At 53.7% G+C, this 25,712-nt stretch overlaps 1 protein-coding gene across 1 annotated transcript in view; it reads right to left on the bottom strand.

Annotated features, from left to right (window-relative positions):
* Nucleotides 1–5,386: 5,386 nt before the first annotated feature.
* The window catches only part of AJAP1 (adherens junctions associated protein 1), a 45,467-nt gene continuing 25,141 nt past the window's right edge, over nucleotides 5,387–25,712 (bottom strand). Inside the window, exons 3-6 of the mRNA XM_068658717.1 lie at nucleotides 18,444–18,531; nucleotides 16,193–16,435; nucleotides 14,828–14,958; nucleotides 5,387–10,564 (exon numbers count right to left, since the gene is read on the bottom strand). Coding sequence (XP_068514818.1) covers nucleotides 14,886–14,958; nucleotides 16,193–16,435; nucleotides 18,444–18,531 — 404 coding nt within the window. The 3' untranslated portion in view covers nucleotides 5,387–10,564; nucleotides 14,828–14,885. The remainder of the gene's footprint in view (nucleotides 10,565–14,827; nucleotides 14,959–16,192; nucleotides 16,436–18,443; nucleotides 18,532–25,712) is intronic.

Below are 25,712 nucleotides of genomic sequence, written 5' to 3' on the forward strand. Positions count from 1 at the left end.
CCTGATTGCTTCCCAGGACCCCAGAGAAAGGATGTTCCCGAGCTCCGGCGCTTGCTGCTCTGCGGGATCGAGCTGTCACCGGGCTTTGATTCCTTCCAGCAGTGTCTCACCAGGACTCGGCTGGCCCCAAAGGGCTCTCTCACGGCTCGCCAGTTTTCCCTGGCACAGTCGCCCCGGAGGCACCTCGCTGTGTCCGGCACGGCGCAGGGAAGGATGCGGCTTGTGCTGCCAGGGAGGTGCCCAAATCTCATCCCCCCAAGCACAGCCGGCTCCTTCTCACCAGCCTGCGAGGGGATAAAGAGCTCTGCAACAGGCTCAGGAGAAAATTTCCTGGGCCCCTCCTGCCTCATCCCAGACACCCTGCTGATTCACACCTAGGCAGAGATTTTGGGTGGTCACAGCCCTGCCCACCCCTCTATTCAAGAAGTGGCATTGAGACTTCGGGGAATCAATTATTTGACACCAGACAGTGTTAAAACCTGCCAGCCTTGAGAGTAAAGGTGTTATTTGCATTTTAAATGTTAGCTGTGCCTCTTGTTTTCCAGCCACGCGCTTCACCTGACATGCACAAGGAGTCGGAGGAAAATCAGAGGAGCCAAGGAGCCCAAGGAGCCAGCTCCTGCCCCTGCGGTGTGTGGCTGCAGAAGAGCCCCAGTGTCTCCATTTCTCTGCCCAGGAGGGTCTGATCTTGAGAAACTGATTATTTACATACAAAGAAAAGAAGTAAGGTTCACTGCCACATGTGGATTTTTTTTTTTAATATATTTTTTTAATATATTTTTAAGGAGTATAAGAAAGCCACTTCTTGGTTTGCTGATAAACCAGAAAATGAAACTGATTTCTCGTGCAAGCGTGCTCATTGTGTAGCTGGTGGGACAGACAGGGCTCCTGGTGACAAGCACTGGGGGATTTCTACCCCGTGTGAGCAGGGCCGGGTGCTGCGTGGGTCCCCCAGCAGGCAGCAGCATGAGCATCGGTACTCACCGACAGAGCCAAGCCGGAGGAAAGCCAACGGTGGCTCACCAGCATCATCCATTCCTGGCCAGATTTGCCTCCTGCCTTTCCAAGCCCCAGGAGAAACCAGTGCAGAAATCACAGAGTGGGCATGAAGGGAGGAGAGGCGTGCTGCGGACGGCAGGATGGTTCCCACCCGACCGGCTCGTGGGTTGATTGAAAGCAAATTGGTCAACGTGGGGCTTTTCTTTATCAGGGACTGTGATCGTGGCTAATTGCTTCAATGTACAGGTTTATGGGCTGTTACACGAATATTGCTCTTCTCATGGCTTCACAAAACCATTTAATAAATGGGTCTGGCCGCGATCCACTGGTGTGTTTATAGCTGTTGGTCTGGGTGTCAGCACGGAGTCCGAAGCAAGAGGAAGGAAAATACGACTGAGGTATAGATAAGGAAAAAAAATAAATAAATGTCAAGCTGTGCTTTTAATGGGCTGAGGGCAAAACGCTGGGCAGCCTTTTAAACTCTGAGAAGCAGGGGGAGATGTGCTGGGGGGACCCCTGAGCTCGGAGGCGATGGGGGGTTTGGGAGAGGAGGCTCAGCCCTGCCTCAGCCCTGTTTTGGGTCAATAAATTCTGCCCTGAGGGGGCACCTCTCACCCGCACCCCTGGGTGCGCTTCCCTGTACCACCCGACCAGCCCTGTTATCCCCCCCAAACCTCCCCCATCCCAGCTCCCTGCCAGCCCTCCATCCCGCCCCGTGGCAGCCCACATCCCCTCCTCTTCAAACTCTGCACGGGAAGGATGATAATAACCCCAAAGGAACTCGGGCGGCGTTTGGGTCTGACAAGGAACTAAGATAAATGTGAGTTCTCAGTTAATATCTTGCTTGCAGTGCGAACAGAGCTACAGGAACAGTGAGGATTTCATTCGGGTAAGTTTATTAAAAATATATAGACGTGTCACTGCTGGCAGGAGTGAGCAGGTCCGAGAGTCCCAGGGATCAAATCACATCAGCGTCAATAAACCCCAAGATTAGATCTAACACCAGCCTGGCATTTGAGTCCTGCTAATCATATCAGCTTGGGCTTCCCAAGCCTTCATTTTAATAACCCCGGCTGGGCACGAGCCCTGCCTTCCGACAAGAGCTGCAGCCTGCTCCTCCTCCCCCTTCCCACCTCCCCTTCCCATTTTCCCTCTGGGTGAGCAGCTGGGTTTTTGGAGGGACCCCTCATCAACCTTCCCGTCCCAAAGTCCGTGGTTGCTGGTGCCTTCTGTTGCCCTTCACCACTGCTACGCCTTCGGGCTCTTCCTTTTCCATGCATTTCTGCCATAATTCAGCTCTCCACTGAGAGGCTTTGCTGCTCCAAACCGCTTATTACCACAAATTGCCTCGCAGTACTAAAACACTCTCCCCACGCTCGTTATGTTTTGGGCATGCCCGGATGTCTCTGAATGCGAGACCCAGAGCCACAGAGACCCGGGCACCATGCACACGAGCCCCTTGTCCCCTAAAAGGGCTGGGGATGGATTTTGGCTAAGCCTCGTGTGGGCTCGCCAGCCCATGCTGTAGCTGTTGCTTGCCCATGGACACCCAGGGACACCCAGGGACACCCAGGGACACCCAGGGACACCCACACACATCCCACCCCTCTCCCCATCCCCTCTGTTCGAGGCAGTGTCCCTGATCCCCAGCGATGCCGTGCCCACAGGGAGCTAATGGCACTTAAAAGCGGTGTGAAACATGGAGATCTTGGCTGTGAGACCCATCAGCTCGCATGATGTACTTAAACTTTTAATAAGAAATAGCACTCAATATAGCACATTTCCAGCATTTATTGAACTGAAGTGCCTTCTACTGCTTCAGTGCTGAGCCCTGAAGCCTGTCCTGGATGATTTAAGAATGATCCATCTGGAAAATGATGCAGACAATTTGTTACATCCAGCCAGAGAGCCATAGAAACCACAATAACAAGCTTAAATGATTTCAGCCTTGCTAAATCACCCAGCCCCAGCCAATCTCCCTCCGAGCCACCGCGAGCGCACCGCAGTGGGGTCACCGCCGCCGCTCACAGCTCCTCTTCCCCGGGCTGATGCTCCTCTGGCAGCCCAGCCTGGAGCCAGCAGCCCGGCTCTGCCGCACGTCTTGCAGGGCACGGGGACAGAGGAACCCTCTCCACTTTCCCCCCTTCTCCCTATCCTCCCTGCTGCCGAAATAAATAAACAAATAAATAAATAAATAAACCTCTCTTCGCTACTAGGAAACTGCAACCAGATTTGGAAGAGTTGCTCGGTCGGCTCCTCGTTCTGAAGGCAGCATTGTTGCATGTTGATGGTTACTACCTAGGCCTGGATAAATCAGGGATCCATTTTTCAAAATAGCATGTTGATTGATGCTTAAAATATCTCCAGTAATTACTTCGCCCCGGTATAATTATAATAATTAAACTCGGATAATGCTTAGTCCTACTTTTTAACCGAACTGTGCGCTGCGACATCAGCGCGCTCGTGTTTTGTTTTCGGTCTCATTCTGCAGTCTCACCCTGCTGCCGGGCTGAGTCAGCCCGCGGCGGTGGGCGCCGCTCCGGAGGGGGCAGCACCCGGCGGGCCCCAGCCCCGGAGCTCAGCACGGCAGCAGGATGGGTGCCATACAGCAAGCTGAGCCCCCCAGCACTGCTCCTTCATGGGGTGTGAGCACAAAGCATAAAAAGTCCCCAATAACAGCCCAGCGCCGTGCCAGCCGCTCGCTCCTGCGGCCGTATGGGCTGCCCGTGGCCATCGGAGGCTGCAGCCTGTGCGAGTGACACATGGACGTGTGGCAGCGGCTGCTCCAGCCTTTCAGCTCCTCCTTGGGCTCCAGCAGCTCCCAGCTCCCCGGCTGCACAGCTCAGCACAATATTTCTCCTTTGTTCTCTCTCACAGCAGCGAGGCTTTTGCAACAATTCAAGCTGGTGAGTACTTTTCTGGCTGTGATGAATAGCAGGGAAAGGAGCAAGATCCCGACACTGTATTTCATGCCCTGAAATCCCACTTGTATCTGGAAACGAACCGAGCGCTCTGCCTGATCTATGCAGCATCAGGGCCATCCGCATTCTGTTAGCTTGTACACATCGTCACGGTGATTTAAGATGGCAATTTGGCCCTCAAATGAAGAGCATCTCGCTTTGTCCCTCCCTATTTTCCTATATATTTTCCCATAGAAGAGAGCTTTTGGGAAGAATTTCGACAGGCTGGGGACAGAAGCATCCCTGGCCCTCGCTGCCGCATGCCATTAGGCTGCTGGTTTGACGCAAAAGCCAGGAAGCTCCGCAGCACTGCGGGAAGGGCTTTGCCACCGCCTGGAACTGCAGCCAGCACTCAGCTGTGCCGAGCCATCCCTCTGCCTCCTCGCTTTATCCCCGCTCCAAAGACCCAGGCTGATCCGAGGCTCCTGCCCCTTTCTAGGTCAGATGGCGCTGGAAGGTGCCGTCCTCCTGTCCCACGGTGCCTGGGGAGCAGGGGCGATGCCAGCAGGAGCGCAGCAGGGCCACCAAAGCTGTCCCGGTGCCTGCGAGCCCCGAAGAGCCCCTCCGTGCAGCTCCCCGTCCGCAGGCACACCGCGTCCCGCTGCCGTCTGTCCCGCCAGGCTCCTGTCCGTCTGTCCGTCTGTCTGTCTGTCTGTCTGTGTCGTGCCATCAGAGCGCAGCTGCGCGGCCACGGGGCTGGCCCAGCCTGCAAGCTCGACAGCCCGAGTGTGAATTATCGCCGTCCCTATCAGCCGGGATTTGCATACAATAAATATCGCTTTAATACGCATCTGCTGGCGGCAAAAATCCATCTTTATGTAAAACATGTATCTAGGTTAAGCTATTCCATAATGCCTGCTTACCTTATTGCATAGCTGTTTATTTAAAACATCATTAGTGATGTTTAATTAACTCGCTAACTGTCCTATTAAAGTTAAATGGCTTCCCTCTTTCCAGCATTTTATCCCTTTCCCGGAGCCGCTCTGTGGACCTCCAGTGTCCAACGGGGGCCAGCGGCTCCCCCCGGCAGGGTCACTTCTGCAGGACACGCGTGTCCCCATGAACCCAAGGACCCTGCATGGTGCTGCCTCTTCTAGGGGGTCTCAGGCCGGTGCTGAGCTGCTGGGGACCCTGAGGTGCTCCTGGTGCCTCGCCAGAACATTGGGCAGGGCCGTACCGACAGTGCGGGGATGGGTCTGGGGTGGGCAATCTGCTGTCAGCCTCCCCAAAAAGGCCACTTGCACAGCAGGGTGGGGAACAGCAGGTATGAGGCAGGGGCACACCAGCACGAAGCGGTGCCTGTGCAGGATGCAGCCCCGCTGCCGGCCCCGTCTGTGCTGTCCATGGGGGGAGCCCCGGACCCCAAAAGCCCCCGTTGCCCCCAGGGCGCAGGGAGCGCGGAGGAACCGAGTCACGAGCCCGCCGCGCTGTTCTCATATCAGCTTTAATAGCAACATCAGAGTACTAAATATACACAGGGAAATCGGTATAGGGTCGCATTTACAGTGCTTCCAAATACACAGCTTCGAAGTACAGAGACAAATTAAAAAAACACTCTGGAGTAAAATAGTTCACCCGTGTGGAACCGCAGCCAGCCGGTGCCCCAACCCCGCGCCCTGCCCGGGCTCACGAACGGAGGAGCAGTGCCACGAGGGTGGGCTCGGGCTGCCCGGACCACGGGAGGCTTCCCAGGCTCAGCGTTTGTCCGGGCAGCGTCCGTGCCTTGGCCGTGTGCGCCAGGACGGGACCCCGGGGACGTGCCGCCGCACACGGGTGCGTGCCGGTGTCTCGCCTCGCAGAATTTTCCCAGAAAAAAAAAGAAAGAAGTACTCGGTGATGTAAAACCGGTTACAAAGGAAAAGCTGTCTCATGTTAGAAAATGTTTTTTCTTTTTTTTTTTTTTTGGCAAAATAAAAATAAACTGTAAACTTCGCTGTACATGTCCTATCAAACAAAAAAATAAACCCCTCCGAACCTAAAATAGAAGAATCTGGGTCAGGAATCTGTGCCCTTAGTGTACATTTTTTGTGCAACGTATACTTTTTCTCAAAGTAAATATTATCTCCACTCATGACACTGTTAAAAATGTACCTACAAATGCTGAGAATAATCCTTAAAAATGCGTGACAAGCGTTATGAGATCTGGAGACCGAACCGGACCCACGGACGTCTGAAATGGTGAGGGATTTCTTGCTGGTTTTGAAAAATCACTTACAGATTTTATAGCTGGTTGAACGAAAATTCCAACCACATTCATCCTGAAATGGGTGGGCTGAGTTATTATATATATATTTTTCTTCTATTTTATTTTTTTTACAAAATATATAATATGTGTAGAATATCTACTATTTAACTACCATTTTAGCTGAATTACCGTCCTTTGTACCAAGCTGCCAACGGAGAAGAGGTAACCTGAAATCCGCCTTTGCAACGCTCTTTTTCATTGTTAAGCCTGTTTCTGCTGTCACTGCTCTACATTTCTGCCTACGCTGGAAACAAATTCGAGTCGCGAGAACCCTGCAGGAGCGCTTCTTCCGAACGGCTTTCCGATTCAATCCGTGATAGGTTGCCCATTTCTCTAGCTGGGAAGACAGAATGAAGGTAAACGTTCAGGTCCGGAGAGATGGGCAGCTACCCGGGGCCGTGCGCCAACCAGGGCTTGTTCTCCCCTCTCCTGCTCGCTGCGCCCCTCGCCCCTGGCCTGATGCCCCCCAACGCGTGCCGGGGGTGTCCCCACTTCCAAATTGATGGGACCAGCGGTGTCCCCGCAGCCTGCCTGCTGCCAGGGCACGGGGGGGGCTCAGCCACGGGCTCCCTGCCCCATGCAGAGGCCAGCAGGCGTTCCTGGCCCTTTGGAGGGCACGCGGGGAGGGGGCTTGTTCCCATTCCCCCTGATGGGGCAGAGCCACAGCAAACCACAAATACGCCACTGCACGGCTGGGGGGTTTTGCAGCCTTTCGGCAGCTGTGATACGTTTCTCGATAACTGCTAAGGGACTAAGAAACCCATAAAACGAACCGAAAAGAAAAGAAGCTAGCTGGAAGCTTATGGCAGAGCAAGTACCCAAACTCTTTTTCCAAGCTGCCAGACCTTGGGCCAGCAAATGCCTGCACCGAGCGCGATCCGACCCACGAGGGCGAAGCGCAACGCGCCCAGCACGGTGCTGCAGCGGGTGCCACCACCCCAAGACCCTGGGGACATCGTAGGGGAGCGGCGCCGACCCCAGCACTCAGAGAACCCCGGCACAGAGGATGCAGAGCACGGCGCCGCACTGGAGGGTGGAACATCTCCTGCTGCCCATGCAATGCAGCTTGGCTGGAAAACTGGCTCAGCTGCTGAATGACAACAGAAAAATCCTATCTCAAGGCCTCATTCTCCAAATGCGCACGAATCCTCCTCGTCCTAGCACAGGAGCCAGCCCCTGCTGCTCAGGCGAGCAGTTCCAGCAAACCCCACGTACCCGGCGGCACGAGCATCTGCAAATCCTCCCCCGTTATTGCTGAGTAAGCTTTGGGCCGGCGCAAGTCAATGAAACCTGGAGCAGTTACCACCAGCTCAGGACGAAGCGTTTTGTGCTGAAAGGAGTCCGCTCGGCGCCACAACCTGGTGCTGCAACAGCCAAAAGACCTCGGGGCGAGACGAGGCGGCCGTAAGGTGGTAAAGCTAATGGGTGAGCGTGCCTGCAGGTCCCACGCCTGCTTTTTCCCTCGTCTAAAAGATCTGCTCAAACAGGTCCATTCCGCGGAAATACAGCTCGGTGTTTTCATTTCGGGATTGGATTTTTTTTTTGGCTTTCATCAATAGCAGGGGATGAAATAAGCACGGTTCATTTCTAGTTACTACAAAAAAAAACATCGGGATGCTAGAGTCCTGCCTTGTAAATCTCCACATCTGCAGCTCTGGTCCTTCCTTCTTTCCTTCCTTCCTTCCTTCCTTTCTTACTGGCAGTTGTTCCTTTTATTGGTGTGCTTGGCATGCATAGGGATGTGAGGATTTCTCTGATAAAGTGCAAGTGCTGTTGGTCCTTATAAATAAGGGAAGATTGTGCATCTACTTTTGTCTCCTGGTTCACCGCCGAGCAGTCTCTGGGTGGCCAGAACGTGTCCTTCTGCAACTGTGCGGAAAGCTCACGCAAGTCCTGCTGTCGGAAACCTGCCCGAGCCATCTGAGGTTGGAGTTATTTGCCTTCTCTCTCTCCCTGACACACAGACACGCGCACAGACACACAGACACACGCGTCCCCCCCCGCCCCGGGGTTCCCCCATGGTGGGGACCAGCTCAGGGGGGGCCCCGCTCCCCGTCCCTGCCACCCCGCGGCTCCGCCTGGCCGAGCTGCTTCAGCCGGCGGCTTCTCCAAACGCAGAAACACATCCCGCTGCTTCAGAACGGCCGGGAACGAGGGAGCCGAGATAGATTTTATGGTGTCAAATCGCTACCAAGATTACACTGGAATACCCACAAGAACTACGCGGTGCAGCCAGCAGGGACAAAGAAATAGAAAGATCAATGGGGAAAGCACAACACGCAACCGCAGAGCTGGAGTGGGCTGATGCCGGAGAAGTGAGACAAAGAAGGAAAATTCAAGCACTGTGGTAGCAGGGAGAATTTGCACAGGCTGCACCGTTTACAGCAGTAAAACACGAAAGCCCCAATGCAGGCTGTGGGGAAGGAGTGATGCTGAAACCTCGCTGCCCCCCGAGGGGCTGCCCCACTCCGTGGTGCTGGGGTCCCCCGGTGGGTCTGGGGTCTCCGTGGGCACCCGTGCCCACCTTGCCCACCACGCCACCAGAAGTCGAGGCAGGAGGCTCTGCACCGCGGCAGGGCGGGTGCAGGATGCTCCTCCAGGTTCATCAAAGCCACAGGGAACACTGCCAGCACCTTCAGAGATGTTTGCTTCAAACCCACATGTCTGGCAAGGAAGACTTCTTCCCGGGACAGCTTCCAAAAACGAGGGGAAAACAATCCGGACTGTATAACCCCATCAGAAAAGGACAGAAAACGATACAGAAACAAGAGACTGCACGTGTGGCTATGCGCAATACCAGAAGTTCCTACTTCCTTTTTTTTTTTTTTTTTTTTTTTTTTTAACTGCACACTTAAAATAAGGAAATGGAGCTGGGTAATTAGCGGATGAGGAGGGATGCGTTATCTGGATAATTCTAAAAAACCGTTAATATTTAGGAAGGGCGGTTTACAAAAAGAACCGGAGGACTTTGGTCTGAACTCTTCCGTCCTTTCCACTCACGTAACTCCAAAGCAGCACAAGGGGAAACCATCTCAGGGCCGCCAAGCAGAGGGCTGCACCCGCACGGACAGACCCAAGCAGCAGGGCTGGTGTGTGGCGTGCGCACCCCAGCAGGGACGGGTTTCTAGCGCAGCAGCCTGAATCTGAGCCCCAAAACCCAACCCCCCTGGCAGAACGTCGCCCTTGCATCGTCTTCCCCTGGGAACCTCACTGGGGATGCTCGCTCTTGCCCCCTGCACAAGATGTGCAACTCCTTTTGGATGCTCTCAGTGACCTCCTGCCCCTGCGGACCCCGCGAGCAGGGGCCGGGCTCCCCAGCCTCACCGGCCTCCCTCCCATCTCCCCCCCACCAACGGGGCACAGTTTGTCACCTTCAATTCAGAAGTCATTCTCCAGGAGACAAATGACCCCTCTGACCCCTGAATTCCGTCTCCTGGGGACGTGTGCCAGCAGAGGTGGCAGATTAGATGGAGCACAGCAAAACGGCACGGGACAGCCGAGCCCCTGGGGTGGTCCCGGGGGGGGGACACGCAGCACGAGCTGCCCCCAGTGCTCGCAGCCAGCCCCGGCCCCCACCGCCACCACGGCCCGTCACCCGCCCGCTGCTGGAAATGTGTTCCCGAAACAAAAAGGAAAAACTCTATATATATGTATACATACATATATATGTTTATACATACACACACACATATATATATGTATATGTCTATCTATATATACACGGATAGGTTGGAAAGGCAAGCTGCCAAAGTAGAAAACATCGGTTTAACTAGGTCATAGTATGCGTGTTAAAGAAATCAGACTTTTAGCCCATGACATTTTCTTTAAAAATGAGTATTTAAGATCTTCAAAAATTGCTACAGTACAAAAAGTGTTTGTGTGTGTATATATATTTCCTCTGTGTATATATCATATGTATGTATGTATATGGACCAGAATTAACGACCCCATCAGAAGAGACGCCCCACCCCTGTCCTCTGTAGCATTTCTGTGTTACTGACTTAGCTTCTGCTTCTCGCGAAGTCTTTTGCATCAGTACATGGCACATAATGGTATTATTGGCACAGGTTCAGAATCGTAGTCCGTATCCCAAGCTCCAGATGCTCAGTCCTGCTCCTTTCAGTTTTTCTCGGTTTCCTCTTCCTTCACGGGATTCTTCACTCGCACATTTTTTACTCTTCTCCAAAAAAATGCGCTCTTTGAAAAATGCAGTTACCTATAGGCGTGTTCATTTTTATAAAAATATATTTGGCCCATAGAACGCTGCTCTTTGAGTCTCCTACTGGTAAACAGAAATGGTAGGTACAGGTAACCCATTATTTTTTAATTTTTTTTTTTTTACAGGTTCACCAATGGAATCCTGTTAAGGACGAAAAGAAAAATAAAGAGTGAGTCAGAACAGGGAAATGCATCCCAACTGGCATCAATTCTTTTACGCTTTTTTACCCATTTTTACCTGTACCCAAACCACTGCTATCAACCACAACCCCCCCACACCCGGCAGCATCCACCCTCACACGATGGCCCAGGTGACAGTTCCTGGCCCCTCAAATCCCCCCCAGTTCCTGACAATCCTTTGGGACCAGCCTGCTCCTCCTGCCGCCCCGGGGCAGCCCCAGCTCGGCACTGCCCTCCTCTCATCATTTCCAAGGGCAGCCTGCAGAATTAGGATGCAGCTTCCTACACGCGGGGGGCACGGAGGAAGCTGCTGGTGAACAGTGGGAGTGACTAAGAGGCTTAGGTGTGCCTTACTGCACACTTTTATCTCCCCAGTGCCTTTTCCAAAGCGTAATTTATTGCTGATAATTCTCAAATTCTGGAGCTTTTCATACTCAGGCTAAGAGCATCGAGTGCTCTGGCAGATGAGAAGGCGATGATGAGCACTAACAAGATTTTCTAAAGTTAAATGCCCTAAAGAAATCAATAGAGAATTGGTTAAGCATCAAAACCAGAAAGCCTATTGAAGTTCCTCTTAAGCTATTTATTTGCCATCTTCTGACAGATCTCTCCCTACGTAATCTTTAAACCTTTATGCGAGGACAATTACTCCCCATCATTAGTGTGGCTATTTGCTTTATGTGTATGTGACTCCAGGTATATCGCTGGGCTGTGTTACAGCTGAGCACGACATGATGGCTCCGTGCAAGCTCTACCTGCAGCCCTGTGCACGCTGGAAATGCTGCCCACAGCGTGCCCCCGACATACAGACCCTCACCAGCACCCCGACCTCTGCCTAGCTGGCGATAGGCATCCAGAAATGCAATATATTTTCTGTTCCAGGGTTTTTCTTCAACGCTATTTTTAAGCAAAATGCCCAGCGCACACCCTCTCGATGCAAACACTGAACTAATTAGCTAGGCAGATTTTACAGAATCCTTAATCTCTTGTACCAGGGCTGTGCTGGGAATGGTGTTATTTCTCAGAAGACAAGCCTGGATTTTTTATGATGACTCATTATCTGTTAATGTTAATACAAACCATTTGCTGTTGTTAGGCAGAATGGGGCCATCGCAGCAGCTGCTTGCCATGTTCAAAGCTCAGAATTACCATACAATACTGTAAATTTGGACTGTTTTCTGAAAAAGCTAGGGTCAGATCAATGTTATAATTCCGGTAACATTTCAAAATCTCACAGGACCACGTCTCTAATACTGATGCTGAACATGTACATGGTGCTGGATGAATACTATTTAATGCACGCATTGCAGGATGTAAAATTTATATTGTATTCCAAATAGCCTCTTTGTGCAAAGTAGGTCAGCGCTTGATCAACCTTACAGATTTTTGTATAATCTCATTCCATGGGGTTTTTCAGTCAAAGAGAGTGGGATTAAGGACAAGAATAATGCGAAATACCAAACTTGATTTCTGAAAGCCCAGGCCAGAGCAAACCCCAACCAAAGCAGCTCCGCTGCTGCGGTTCCTGGCCGAAGCCCCAAGCCTGTGTGTGTCCCCAGACCCCACGGCTGGAGGGGGTTTGAGCTGTGCCCCCTGGCGAAGGCCAGTGCTGAGCTCCTCAGCAGCCTCTGCCACCTTTTTCCTTTGGGTCTGCAAAACCTTTGCCCTGGATCCCAAGTGCCAGGAGCCACCCCAGGCTGCCCGCGGCCCCGAGGGCTGCAGGGACGGCATCAGGCTGGCACAAATGCTTTAATTGACCACTTCACTGTTCTCAGAAAACAGCCCTGGGCCACGCCGCTGCATCTGTTTGCCAGGCTGCTGGGAACGGGCAAAGCCCCCTGCTTTAAGTGCAGGAACAGTTGGCGTGCTGCCTTCTGCATAGGTGTGACACTCATCTACGAGAGTGCTCCGGAGGGGGTTGATGGCAGGCAGACGAAATCTGCTGGAAAACTCCAGCAGCTGCTCACTGTGCTGGGAACTCTGCTCTTCAGAGGGCCACCGCGGTGGCAGGGACCACTCCGGTGTCACGTAAGCCCTGAGAACATCTCATACTGGCAGGGGAGGAACTTGACCTAAGGAAATAAAATCAACATCTGCCTGCGATGTAACCAGGTGAGTGTCACCGGGTTTCCTTACAAAATCCCCGTGCTACCTGCTCCGAACTGGAGCCCGTTGCACGGTGCCACCCCTGACCCTGCAGGGACCAAGAGGTGTGCACCTGTAAAGTCCCTGTTAAACTCAAACCAGCCTCCCAGTGCTCATCTATTTAAAATTTCTGCGTGTTCTCTCAGCTCCTGCCATCCTGCCATCCTTTTCCCTGGCCACGTAATCTGTCTTGTGCCTCGAGCTCTGAGTCTACACGTTTGGTAGTACTAATTTGCTTATTAGAGAGCTAAGAGCTGTGAAGTGCCATCAATTAATACTTGTAAAGTACTCCGAGCCTTTCCAAGGGAAGACGTTTCCAGCACCAAGGCTGGTGTGGCTTCTAAACCCCATGGACTGCACGGTGCCCTGCTCAGGGGCTGCCTCGTGGCCATCCTTCTCCTGCAAACACAGCAAGGAATGGGTGGGAAACAAAGCTGGGACCAACCTGCAGCCTTCCACCTCTGCTGAGGTGCGTCTGTCAGTCACCTGCAGGCAGCTTTGCTGGCTTGCTTTGTAAGCCAGCCAGGAAAACGTTCCCACCTCCAGAGGAGATGCAGCCTGAAGCAGCTGAGAGCTGCCAAGCACCTTTTCCAGCACCCTCTGCTCCAGGAACGAGAGCTGTTAAGGCGTCCCCAGCTCTCCCTGCCCGCGGCAGTGCCTGCCTGGTGTCAGCACAGCGAGACCACGACAGGGGACAACCTACACGCCGAGCTTCCTCACCACCATCAGCTACGCCATCTGCTCTCAGGTTTTACCTTGCACAGTGACTTGGGAAAAAAGAAATTTTGGTCTACGACACGTCCCGGGCAGGAGGTGCAGGCACACGCTGGGACATGGAGCTGTCCTGGTGCATACACACCTGCACAGGGGTGTGCGCACACAGAGAAGGGTTTTTGGACTCATCTCATTTTGTTAATTATTACTGAAACCAAACAGAACTTTATAAGTAATTGGAGCACTATTACAGAGCTAATGATCCAGGTAAAATTTGGATAGATTTTTCCAGAGCGCGTCAATACGTGTTTCATGGATTCCATGAAAACAGGTCAATGAGAATTTCAAGGATTTAATAATGGGCTGGCTTTAGACTATTTAAAGAAATCTATTGAAATGATCGAGGACTCGTTCTTTGGCACAGAATTACACAGGACCTTGAAAACCAGTGGTGGGGATTGCCTGTTTCCTACAGTGGGCGAGTCGCTCTCCTTCAGGCACCTGAGCTGCTGCTGACATTTAAGTGTGATGGGGTTGGGTTTCCTTTTACTTTTTATAAAGCAAGGGACAGACTTCACAATCTACAAAGCTTAGGGTGTAAAGGCATAGTAGGCTACTGCTGTTTGCTTTTTTTTTTTTGCTGTTTTTTTTTTTGTGCCTGCACGTGCTGTTGAAGACAGTGCAGAATCTGTCCCCAAAGTGTCCTGCAGCTGACCCTGGCTCACCAGCACAAGCTCTCTGGCCAGGTACCTTCGCAATTTATCTCCTCCAGACAGTGGCCACACAAAACCAGAGAAATAATGATAGAACACTGATGGATGGGGAGTAAGAGCCTGTCCTAACTGAAGAGGAAAAGCTCTCTGGGCTCCCCCCAGAAGGCTCCCTCCGTGCCCAGCCCCTGCCTCCTACCCAGCCAGGTGCGCGCCTCACCTGGGCTGCCCAGACACAGCCACGAGCGCAGCAGAGACCATTAACTTTTTATTCCTTTTCATCCTAATCTAATTATCTCTCTGTGTTCGGTAGCTGAGTGTAATGTTAAACAGGCTATTCTGAATAAGCTCCAGCCAGGGAAGACTGGAAATTTCATTTCCATGGAATCTGTGGTTCATTACAGCGGGGACTTGGGACAGACCACTTAATGGACCCGAGCGCGTGGCTCGAGCTGGCACGGCTGCCCCTGACCTCATCCCATGGCACACGGTGAAGTGCCACCTTCACCAGAACAACAAGGAGGTGAAAACAGCCCAAGCTAACTAAAAAAACAACACACAAAGCAAACAACACAAAAGAAAAACAAAAATCTTCTGGAGTGGTTTTTGACTTCTACCGAAGGCACCGCGCGGGGGCTGCTCGGAGTGGTACCTACCAGGAAACAGCCACACGGCGTCTGCCCTGCCCCGGGAAGTAAAACAGGCTTCGGCCAGTCAGCAGGAGATTTCAAACCATTTCTCAGACACAAAGGCCACAGGAATAAGATGCCGATCAGAAGACGAGGGTCTGCAGCGAGCAGAAAAATGGGCTTGCGTGTGCCGGTGCATAACACGAGCAAGCCGCAGAGGCCTGCTGCACAAATCAGCTTTTCAGAGCAAGAACAAACCTCTGGAGCAATGCTTTCAGGGGGGGCTTATTGGCCTTGGAAACCAGGGTGGTGCAAACAGAGAAAGAAGCAGAAAAGGGTGGCCTGCAAAGTCATGTTTCCCGCTGAGAACAAGCACCTTGTAGCGCAGCCAGGCCATGTCCCTCTGGGGGCAGCCCCATTTCCCCAGGTGGCCGTGATGCCTGTGCCACTTGCAGGGCTGTGCATCACCTCCACGGGGCTGCAGGGAGCGTGCCCAGGCCAATAAAACCACACAGAAAGCATTGCCTTGAGGCAGACAAGCCACGAACCCTCCCCAGCAGCACGCAGACGGGTGGGGAAGCAGAGCACCGTGCCCCCCACCATCCATTCACACACACACAGGTTCAAGGAAATGGTTTGAAAATCAGGCACGTTCTCTGCCTTCCAGCATCAGAGGAGACAAAACGCACGCAGACGATGGTTAGAAGGGTGCCTGGTAAGTTGCTGCCTTCCAGGCTTGTGTCCCTCATGCAGCTGGACCCCGGCTGTGGGCAGCAGCCCAGCCGCAGCGCACGCAGGACCCGAGCACCTCATCAGGTTGCTCATCTCCTCCTCCAAGCCTCCCACGGCTCCCTCCAGCTTTGCCAGCAGAGATGGGGGCACTGCACGGAGCAGCCAAAAGCACCGCAGCAGTGGAACGAGCCCAGCCCTGGGGAAGGGTCCCCCCGGTGCCCCCTCCTGCAGCGAGGGGCACGCAGAGCCACGGCTCGCCGGTCTCGCACCTTGCTGTCAGCTCCCATTATGCCCCCTTGTTAACGTATCATTATTTCGTGCCAGACAAATGGTTCACTCGGTTCTCGCCGCCTGCTCCTTCATTAATCACACCGCTCATTCACAGCCGAGCGGCTCTTTAGGTGCCACTTAGAGGACAGCACAAATTCCGCGAGATGGATCTGAGGAACATTTACTTGCCGGAGGCGGAGGCAGGGAGCTGAGAAGCGTGCGGTGGAAATGCCATCGGGGCTGGATGAGAGGTGCTCAGGGTAAGGGCAGCTGACACCACAAGGATGGGGCACAGCAGGAGAGCTGAGCAGGACCGGGGCAGCCTTCCCCACCCGGGCACGGGGACCCCAGTGCCGAAGGTTCACGGGAACGCGCCGGGCATCCCCTCACCTGTTTCCATTGTACGTCGCTTTGTAATCTCCGGGTGAGTGCAATGCCTCCTCCGTGTAGACGGGCACCGGCGTCCTGACACACTCGTGGGAGCACTGCAGCGTTTCGTTGTAGGCTGTGAATATGTCCAGGCTGCTGGGCACGCGGGCGGGGGTGAAGTCGGTCAGGTTCTGGCAGCTCTCCTCCTGCTGATTGATTTTGCGTTGGTGGCTGTTGCGCCGCGTGGTCCCGCTCTGCGCGCAGCTGGGGCGGCGAGGAGAGGAAGAGAAAAAACACGACACAAAACACGGCGCTGACGCTTGGAAGGAGAACTCGCCTTATCGGCCATTAATTATACATCATTCGATATTAGATTACAATGCAGGCGTCTTTGGAAAGATCAGCCGCAATCAAGCAGTCATTCCGCTTTATTTATTTATTTTTTTTAACGATCAAATTTAAATTTTAAATATAAGCTTTTAACTACCCGAAGAATTACTTAGCGAGTCACACGTTTGTATCTGCGGGAAATGAAAGCCTTATTTTAAAATGAAAAAAAAAAGAAAAAAAGGCAGATGAGAACAATTAAGTTAAACCCCTTCTATTTGGGAGGCATCAAAAGGCTTTAATTATTGGGATAAATAACTCCAGAAATGTGTCTGACACCCAGAGCTATTCTTCCCCAGCAGGGCTGGGTGAGCACCCTGGGCACGGCTGGTGGCCAAATGGCTAGTGGGGGCCAAAAGCCTGGGGGAGAGCGGGTGACACCGCTCACACACGAGGGGTTCCTGGCACATTTGCAGCAGGAGCAGCAGCACCCAAAGCGCACACCCTGCACGCAGCCGGCACCCACCCGCCCTGCCCAAGGGGGGCACGCAGCACCCCACAGGAGGCGCAGCCGGCGTCCCACTTGGTGCCGGTGACTGATCTGGGTCAGCCCTGCCAGCTCACAGCGTGCTGCTCCCCAGCCCTCACTGCTCTGCCTCTCACACACGGGGAGCCCGAGCTGCACGAGGGAACCAGGCTCGTGCCGGGAAATGCCAGAGCTGAGCTCGTGGGGTGCCGGTGCCACAGCTGACTGCGGGCTGAGCTTGCCTGCATGCATTCCCCAGCAGGTGCCCAATTCACTCACTGCAAACAAATTCTGCTCATCACCCACACCAATCACCCTTCTCCCCCTCTCCTTTTTGGCTTCAGCATTTGGCTGCTTGAGCTGTCCCGCTGAGCCGTGGCCGGCCAAGCCACGGTGCCTGGGCACACAACGACCTCCTTGGGTCTGCCTGGCAGCACCTGTGCCAGCCCTTTTTGCTCCACAGCACTTCAAACAGCTTTGCCTCCCAGTAAGCAAAAACAGGCTTTTAATCAACCCGTTTTTCTAACTTACTTCCAGGCTCAGGGGCTGATTTCCGTGGTGCCCGCAGGGAGCACCGGGTTACCATGGGCAGTGGGGGGCACACCACAGCGGGGCTGGGGGTGGTGGTGGGAGAAACCCAGGGGCAGAGACCCCAGGGCTGCCCGGGCCAGCAGCACCACGCTGCAGCTCTCCTCGTGGTCCCAGAGGTGCAGCAGCAGTATTACACCCAGCAACACTGACCTCAAAGTAGGCCAGTTTCTCTGGGAAAATAGGTAAAGTCACGAGTGCCTGAAGCGAAAAGCTAACCTATTTTACCAGACGCGCAGCCATGTTAAGGGAATAAATGAGAGCAAATTAAGCTAGAGGAGCACACGAACACTCCAGGGGATGGCCACACTTAGATCTGGCACCATCCAAGGTGCTGGGATGAAGCATTTCAGCCCTGGAGCCACAGGAGAGGCTGGAGAACAGAAGCGCAGCCCGCGGAGCCATGCGGGCGCACTGAGGAGCAGGGCAACTCTAGCCACCTTCTGCCATAGAAGGCAGGGTTTTGACGTCACCAGATGACATCACTGCAGGGATCTGGCACTAGTCAGTCACCGAGCAGTGACACACAAGTGTCCCTGTGTGAATTCAGGCCCCTTGATCCTCACCACCCGCTCACATCAGACCACAGACCTGGAGAAAGAGGTGGGGCGTTCACCCAAAGCCACCCAGGCGCGGGGAGTGGGCAGGGGGTTCCAGGGACCCTTGAGGCAGTTTCCATGTAAAAACCTCTTTATCCTGAGATGCCTTTCACAGCCCATCTCGGCTGCTGTGTGCTCCCAGCAGGGAAGGTTCCCAGTGCTGCAGCCCTCGCCCCTGACCACCCCATCCAGCAGCACCACCCCGTCCGAGCTCACCACCGAGAGGCCTTACCAGTTTTTTAAGACAAGAGTTGTTATCAGAGCAGCTATGACCATGATGAGGGACACTGTAATAGTGATTATCTGATGGACCGCCAGACCTGCAAAGAAAAAAAAAAAAAAAAAAAAAGAAAAAGAAACATCAGAGAGTGAAGATGGGAACCCAAGGGGCTGCAGGGTAACACCGAGCAGAACCCACAGCCTCATGAGATGTGCCCAGCTCAGCCCACCCAGCTCCAGCAGGAGGAAAATGAAAGCTCCCACTGTGTGCACACCTCCGAGATGCTCCCACGAGCCCCAGGGTGCCCCATTGCATCCCCTGCCCTCATCCTCCCAAAGCCCTTCCCCAGCACGGGGCTGGTGAGCAGCCCGCGGGCAGCGCAGCTCCTGCAATTCTCCCTCCTGCATTACATAAAATAATCTTTAAACCGGGCTTCTCCTTTTCTATCCTCTCAAGTATGTTCCTTGTCAGCATGAATTAGGCACGAAGAACGGAAGAAATGTAAAGACGCATACCCTCTGGGATGGAACGGGAAACTTGCGCGCAGCCTTGCAGTGGGTGCAGGATTAACCAGAGATAATAATTACAGCACTAACTGCGGCTCACTTAAGAAGGTCGGATGGGCTCATTTTCTCCTAATTCACCTTACACAGGGTATAATTTTGGCTCGTGTATCATTCCTAATGAGCAGTTTGGAAACAAAAGCATCTCAATGTACAGTATGTTTGTGATTTGGTGCTGCTTTACAGTCACAATTTCGTAATGAAATGATTTTCCTGGCTGCAGCCCAAGGATGTGCTATTTTTCACAAACAGATGTTGCAGCTCCTGATGGATGATGTTTTTAATAAATAAATAAATGTTAGCATGACAGGAAAATGAGCAGTTTTATATATTTATGTCTATATATAGATACAGATATGTATCCGTACAATACATACGTAGTGTTCCTGGCTCGTGTGGGTGTGCGTGGCAAGGAAATTGCTTCTTCCCATGCAAGAGCATGACAAACCCCAGCTAGCTGCCTGCAGGCGAAGCTGGTGGAGCCAGGGAGAGCCCACAGAGCCACCTTGATGTGCCCAGCCCCACCAACATCGTGCCGGGAGGTGGTGGCACAGTGGGCAGCAGCTCTCCGGAGCCAGCTCAGCGCTGCATCTCCAGCAGCCGTATGCATCACATCTGGGTGCTGCTCTGCTGCTTTCTCACAGAGAATAACAGTTTGGGCTCCCTTCGGATTTGTTATCTTGCCTTCCCCCTGCACACCAGGGGTTTCACATCCCTACCTTTAAGACCTGTCAATGCAGAGAAGCTGCTCGAGTCCAGCCCGGCTCCCAGGGCAGAGCTGCCACCTCCCAGGGGCACGCAGGTACCCAAAGCCTCCTCAGCCCACACAACACTACAGAACTGCCAATTCCCCAAAGTTTGGAGCCAGGGGACCCCCTCCAGCCCACAGCACAGACACAGCAGCCAGGAGCGACACCTTTTCAGGGAGCTGCAGGCTCTCCCTGCCAGGACGCATCCCTAGCGCAAATCAAACACGCGGAGACGCGAGCCTTGACAGTTTAATACAATAAAGCCAAGGTCACCTTTGGCCAGCCTGATTCACCAAGCAGCCGGTGCCAGCGATGGCTCGCGGCGAGGTTCCTGCTTCTTGCAGTGCCAGAAGCAAGCTGAAGCTGCAGGGGCAGGCAGAGCGCTCACCTCCCCGGAGAGCCCTGGGGATGGCCCAGCCAGAGCTCCTTGCTCTGAAAGCAAAGTGCTTCAAGGCAACCCCAGATTTCCTCTGAATGCTGCTCGTGTCTTTGACAGGAAACCTATCCACTGCTGCCCCACAGTCGTTCCCCTTTGGCAAGCACAGGGGGGCTTTGTCCCCAGGGGTTCAGGATGCCAGGGATGCACTGGTCCCGTGGTCGGGTGCAGTTATTCCAATGCACTGGGCACTCCTTCGTGCTCCCCTGGCACAGCAATGAAATTATAAGTGGAAAAAAGTCCAGAGGAGGGTGGATCGGCACATTATAAATCAATCCGTGGCTTTTTCCTTGCGATAGCTGTGTTGCTGCAGTTGGCAATGAGGTCAGGTCCTGCAGACAGATGTAACGTGGTGGCTCCTGCACCTTAACCTGTTCTGGCTGCCGTCGCCTGATGATGCTCAATACAAAGTGGACAAAATCATCAAAGCGATGGACAGAATCACCCCCCTGACTGGGGGACAGGCCTGAAGGGGGACAGAAGGGTCCTTCAGACAGAGGGGTTCACCAGCACAGCGATGCCCTGGGCTTCTTGTGCCCGTGTCATTTCCCTCACAGCTGCGGCACCAGGGTTTGGGGGGCACCTTTGGCACTCCTCAGGGGTTGGCTCTCTTCCTTGCCTCTGTCTTGTCAGTGGCAGAAACACCAGATGCCAGGATTTTAGTCACGAGCTAAGAGCTGCTGGTGTAAAGAACAGTAAAAGCAAGAACAAAACAATCAAAATCCCTCCAAATAAAACAGAAGTGTTTCTGGAAGGAGACGCACGCAGCATCTTCTGGTGCTCACTTTGCTTTGCCAGAGGATGCGACGTGGGGGAGTTTGGGAGAGGAGCCTGAGCAACAAGCAGAAATCCTAGCTGATTCACTCCCCCGAGCAGGCAGAACCCCCAGCAGTGGCTCATCAAAACGCAGGGAAAGGCAGAATATTGGGAAAAACACGTACTTTGGGGTCTTCCTCTGCCCCCTGCCCCGCGAGCTGCACCGCGCTCCCTCCCCGGGGATGCAGCAGGTGGCTGCCTGCCAGCGTCCTGGCGGAGCCGGAGCAGGAGGGATGAGTCAGGGTTATTTTTCTCCCTCAACTCAAGCACCTATTTTGCAAATGACCCATTTCCTTCATTTACTCCCAATTACACTTCAATTGGTTCAAACAAACTGTGACAAGGTTCCTCTGGAGAACACTTGGCAGCGGCAGCTGCCGAAACAAAAGCGAGGGGCGCGCGGAGCGGAGGGTGCGCACCCACCATGTGGCCAGAGCATCCCGGCTGAGCATCCCGCTGCTCCCCGGATGGGAGAGGTGTCCCGATGGGCACGGGGCAGCCGTGCCTCCCGCAGCCAGCCTGCCCTGTGCTGTGCCGTGCCAGTGCCCCCGCGCGTGCCGAGGTCAGGAGCAGCGACGAGCCCGGCAGCGGCGGCACAACCGCCAGCCGCACCGCTCGCAGCGGTCTTGGAGCAGCTCCCAGTGGGACACCGCCGGGAAAGATAAAAGGAAAGGCTCTAAAAATAAAGTCAAGCCAGCCCAGTGCCCGATTCCTTTGCAAACAAGCAGCTTCGGGAAGCAGACCTTCGCAGAGACGGGAGCCGAGGAAGAGGCGGCAGGGGCGCGGGAGAGCCCACGATGCAATTAAAGCTCCGCTTACATAACCCGAAACACGCAGGCAGAACAGATTGCAGGTGGCAGAGCTCTGGGAAGGATGGCATCTCTTCTGAGCAGGACACATGGATTTTAAGAAGAGCTGGATAATTTTAGACTCCGGCACATACATAAGTTGCCATATGTACTAGTATGGTTCCTTTGCATTGCATATTAATGCTGCACCCAAGTCTAGGAGGATTTCAAGGGGATGGGAAATGTTTTTCCCAAGAGCGTTAACCACAGCAGAGCTGTGGGGACGGGACCTGACAGGTAACTGAGATGATTTCTTGGGAAGCCCTCCAGCGATACCCACTAGAATAAGGACTAATTTGTCTCTGTTCTTACTTAGCAAATATATCAAATCCTTTCCTCCGGGCCTTCAAGGAAATATATAGAACCGCACAAAGCAAAATCGATCAAGACTATCCAATCTGCAAGATAAGGTGTTAACGGATGGGGCGTTCTGGGATGCGGGAACATCCCGTGAGGGACAGCACCTGAGGGAGTGCGGCAAGATGACAGAGAGAGAAGGCGACGAAGAGCAGAGCATTATTTTAAACACTGCCGTAGGAACCCGACCCGTCTGGAGGAAAGGGACCTGGAGAATAAAATCGATAGCTCATAAAGCGAAATTACCCTTCCGCCTTCAGCGCAGGCAGCCTGTGATGTGCACAGCCCTGAGTGCATAACTCAGCTCAAGGACTGGGCCCCTAAAGCCCCGAGCTGCCGGGGCAGCGGTGGGACCGAGCTGGCAGCAGCAACGCTCCCCCTTTATTTATTTTATTTTATTTATTTGCTCCCCCTGCGGCGTGGCTCTGGCTGCTGCTGCTGATCCCACGGGAAGCAGCAGCAAGGCAGAATCCTTCCCCACGTCAGCGAGGATTTGCAGAGCCAGGAGCCAGGAGCTGCCTCGCTCTCCCCTTGCTCTGCTTTGTCTTCTGGAGGAAAATCAGCCTGACTTCTTCACACAGCCACCTTCACTCCTTGGTCCCTCACTTCGCATCTCTGCGGGCAAAACCCCAGTATCAGCGGGGGATAGCAGGACGCTGCTGCATGTGCCACCCTTTGCTCCTCATGCACTGCTCTGCTGCCTTCCTCTGAGCGCCTAGAATTGCCCAGGGACATCCCCAACAGGGGTTTGGGGTTGGAGAGCTCTGCCCAGGGCCGGGCAGGTCCCAGGGCCAGCACCCGTGTGCACAAGGATGTGTCCCACGTCCAGAGCCTGCTGAGGCTGCTTCTTCTCAATGGAAAACTGTCTCCTCCTTCACCATCACACTTCCACACTTTGTTTCAACACAAAATACATTTGCATGCTGATTTGCTCAGATTTTTTTTTTTGTAATTCTTACTAAAAATCCTCCCATTTTTTAAGGGTTTTTCCGTTACTTTGCAACCAATAAAAAATGAGAGAAAAAAAAACAAATTTTCCTGAGGAAAGCCAGGCAAACCCGCTGCTCCCCCACTGCTGCTCCCCCCGCAAGGAGGTTTTTCCTAGGGGAGTGTAAACTTTTGGCACATTCACGGAGCATCTGGTGACCGCGGGGTCCCAGCGCATGGAGGTGAGCTTTGGGCGGGTGCTGCCAGCACCCAGCTCGGCCCCGCTGAAGTCCCTTTTTCCTGGCAACAGTAAGGCTGAAAACATTTTAAACCACACAGGGCTGCCACCACCTCATTACGGAAGCAGGTGGTCATTTAATGCCACGCTGAGACCCGGAGCAGCAGCCAGGTTATTGCTGGGTCCCGGCACGGCGCCGCCGCTTGGGTGCAGCCAGCTGCAGCTGCACGGAGCAGAGACCTCCTCCCGGCACGGGGACTGCAAGCACTTCACTGTTACAAGGCTTTTACTAGTAAATTTGACGCAGTGACCATTTAACTCGAGGGTAATTACAGGAGAAGTATTTAATGGAATTGAAAGTGTGTCCAAACCCCCGTGCTTCTGCTAGTGCAGCAGAATTTAATGTGTCGCATGCCAGGAGGGAAAGCTCTTCAAAGGCGCTCTTTGAACCCTTGGAAATGCTGAAATATGGCTGGGATTTTCCATTCGCACACCGTCCTGCTGAGCACTGCTCTCACCTGGGACTGCTCCCCCCCGAAGCACCAGGCTGGCATTTCCAGGTCCCAGCCCAGCCCCCTGCCCCACCACGGAGCTGCCCCAGCCCCAGCTGCTCACATCTGGCACCAGAGGAGAAATCTCTTCAGGAGACATCTCGGTGTTAGGTTCCTTGTTTTGGAGAACAGGACACACAAACTTATGGAAACCCACCTCCAGCACCCACACGGGCAGCAGCCGAGGGACTCGCCTGGTCAGACGCACGGACAGGAGGCATGCATCAAACTGGAAAATGGGATTTTGAGTTCCCAAAATCAAGGGGAAAAAAAATCCAATCTTCTCAAAGCAAGCAAATGCTTGGACACTTTTTTTTGCTAAAGTGTTGCTAGGACACTTTTTTTTTTTTTTGTATGTTAAAGTCCATATATTTGCTACCAAGATGAAAGTGCTGGATTTTGGCCTTTCTGTCCACCTTTTGAAACAGCTCCTGGACAGCTCTGCATCAACAGAATTAATTCCACGAGAAAATCCATTTGAGACTAATGTGTCGCTACTGCAGGAGTGTGCAATGGCAGCGAACAGGAGATATAAGCTCTTAATTAAAAACAAAGAGAACCTCTATCCCCCAGGGCCTTTATTTCAACAACACTGGGTAGGGAGACCATATTTTTCATTTTCCCAATAAAAACAGCTACGAGCCGCGGCTCTTTGAAGACCCTCATCAAGGCCTCTAAGCTGCATGAAATTAAAAAAAGAGGAAACAGCTTCATTTTGTTTTGCAGCGTATAATCTTGAGTTACCGTTGGCGGCAGAAAAACAACAGCTGCTCCAAATACCTGCTCCATCTCAGCCAGGAGAGCTGCAATTAAGCACCTAAGTGCCTTTCTGCATGCACGCCCGCTGATTGCCTCCCCGAACTCCGCCGCTTGCTCCTTCTCCCCCACCCTAACCCTAATTACAACCCTGAGCCCCCGCTCTCCCCCAGCAGCTCGTGGGTGACTCCGGGTGAGATGCTGGCTGGGGGCAGGAGCCCTGAGGAGCCCCCAGGCTCTGCCGGCACGGGGAGAGCACAGGAGGAGCGGGGGGCACCGAGGGGCTGCCGGAGGTGGGCGCAGGGCATGGCGTGAATGGCACGAGGTGAGCTGGGGAGGGAAGAGCTTGATTGCAGCCCGCAATTAGACACACGAGGTCAGGCCCTGTGCTGCCTCTCGTTCATCAATCAGAGCATCACCTCCGGTCAGGGAGAGGCCATCAGAAACAGGCAGCAAAAAGGAACCGGCTCAGGAGAGCAGCTGAAGAACTTAAAAAGAGGGAAACGATGAAAATGCAGACGGAGCCGGTGCCTGCAGGAATTATTCCCCAGCCAAAATAACCTCCTAAGTCATTTCCACAGCGAGTTACCGTGAAAGCATCAAAACCTGCACAGAAGCCACAAAGCCCGTGTCGTCGCCCTGCTGCTGCTCTGCCCGCATTCAGCTCGGAGCAGAAGCACATCAGGCAGCCGGTCACGCTGCATCCTCCAGCCTGACCGGCAGCCCAGAACCCGCTGCCTTAAATAACCGAGGGAGCAGAGGATTTCTCGCCGTTGGCCTGGAAACTATCGATGGTGCTTGGCCTGGTTCCTTAGCCTGAGTCCTAGCAGGCTGGGTCCGGCCAGAAGCCGGAGCCTGCAGCCACGCCACGGCAGAAGGGAGGCAGCAGGGACGTGGTCCCCGCTCCAGGGTGGCCAAGGTTTGGGCACCAGACCCCTGGGGATAGCAGTGGGCCAGGCAAAAACACCCAGCACGTGCCCGGGGACACCTCCACGCGCACCCCCAGCATCCCTGCCCTCCAAGTCCCCAGGGCTCCACAA

The sequence above is a fragment of the Anas acuta genome, chromosome 22 (genome assembly GCF_963932015.1).
Source record: "Anas acuta chromosome 22, bAnaAcu1.1, whole genome shotgun sequence".
Classification (NCBI taxonomy): domain Eukaryota; kingdom Metazoa; phylum Chordata; class Aves; order Anseriformes; family Anatidae; genus Anas; species Anas acuta.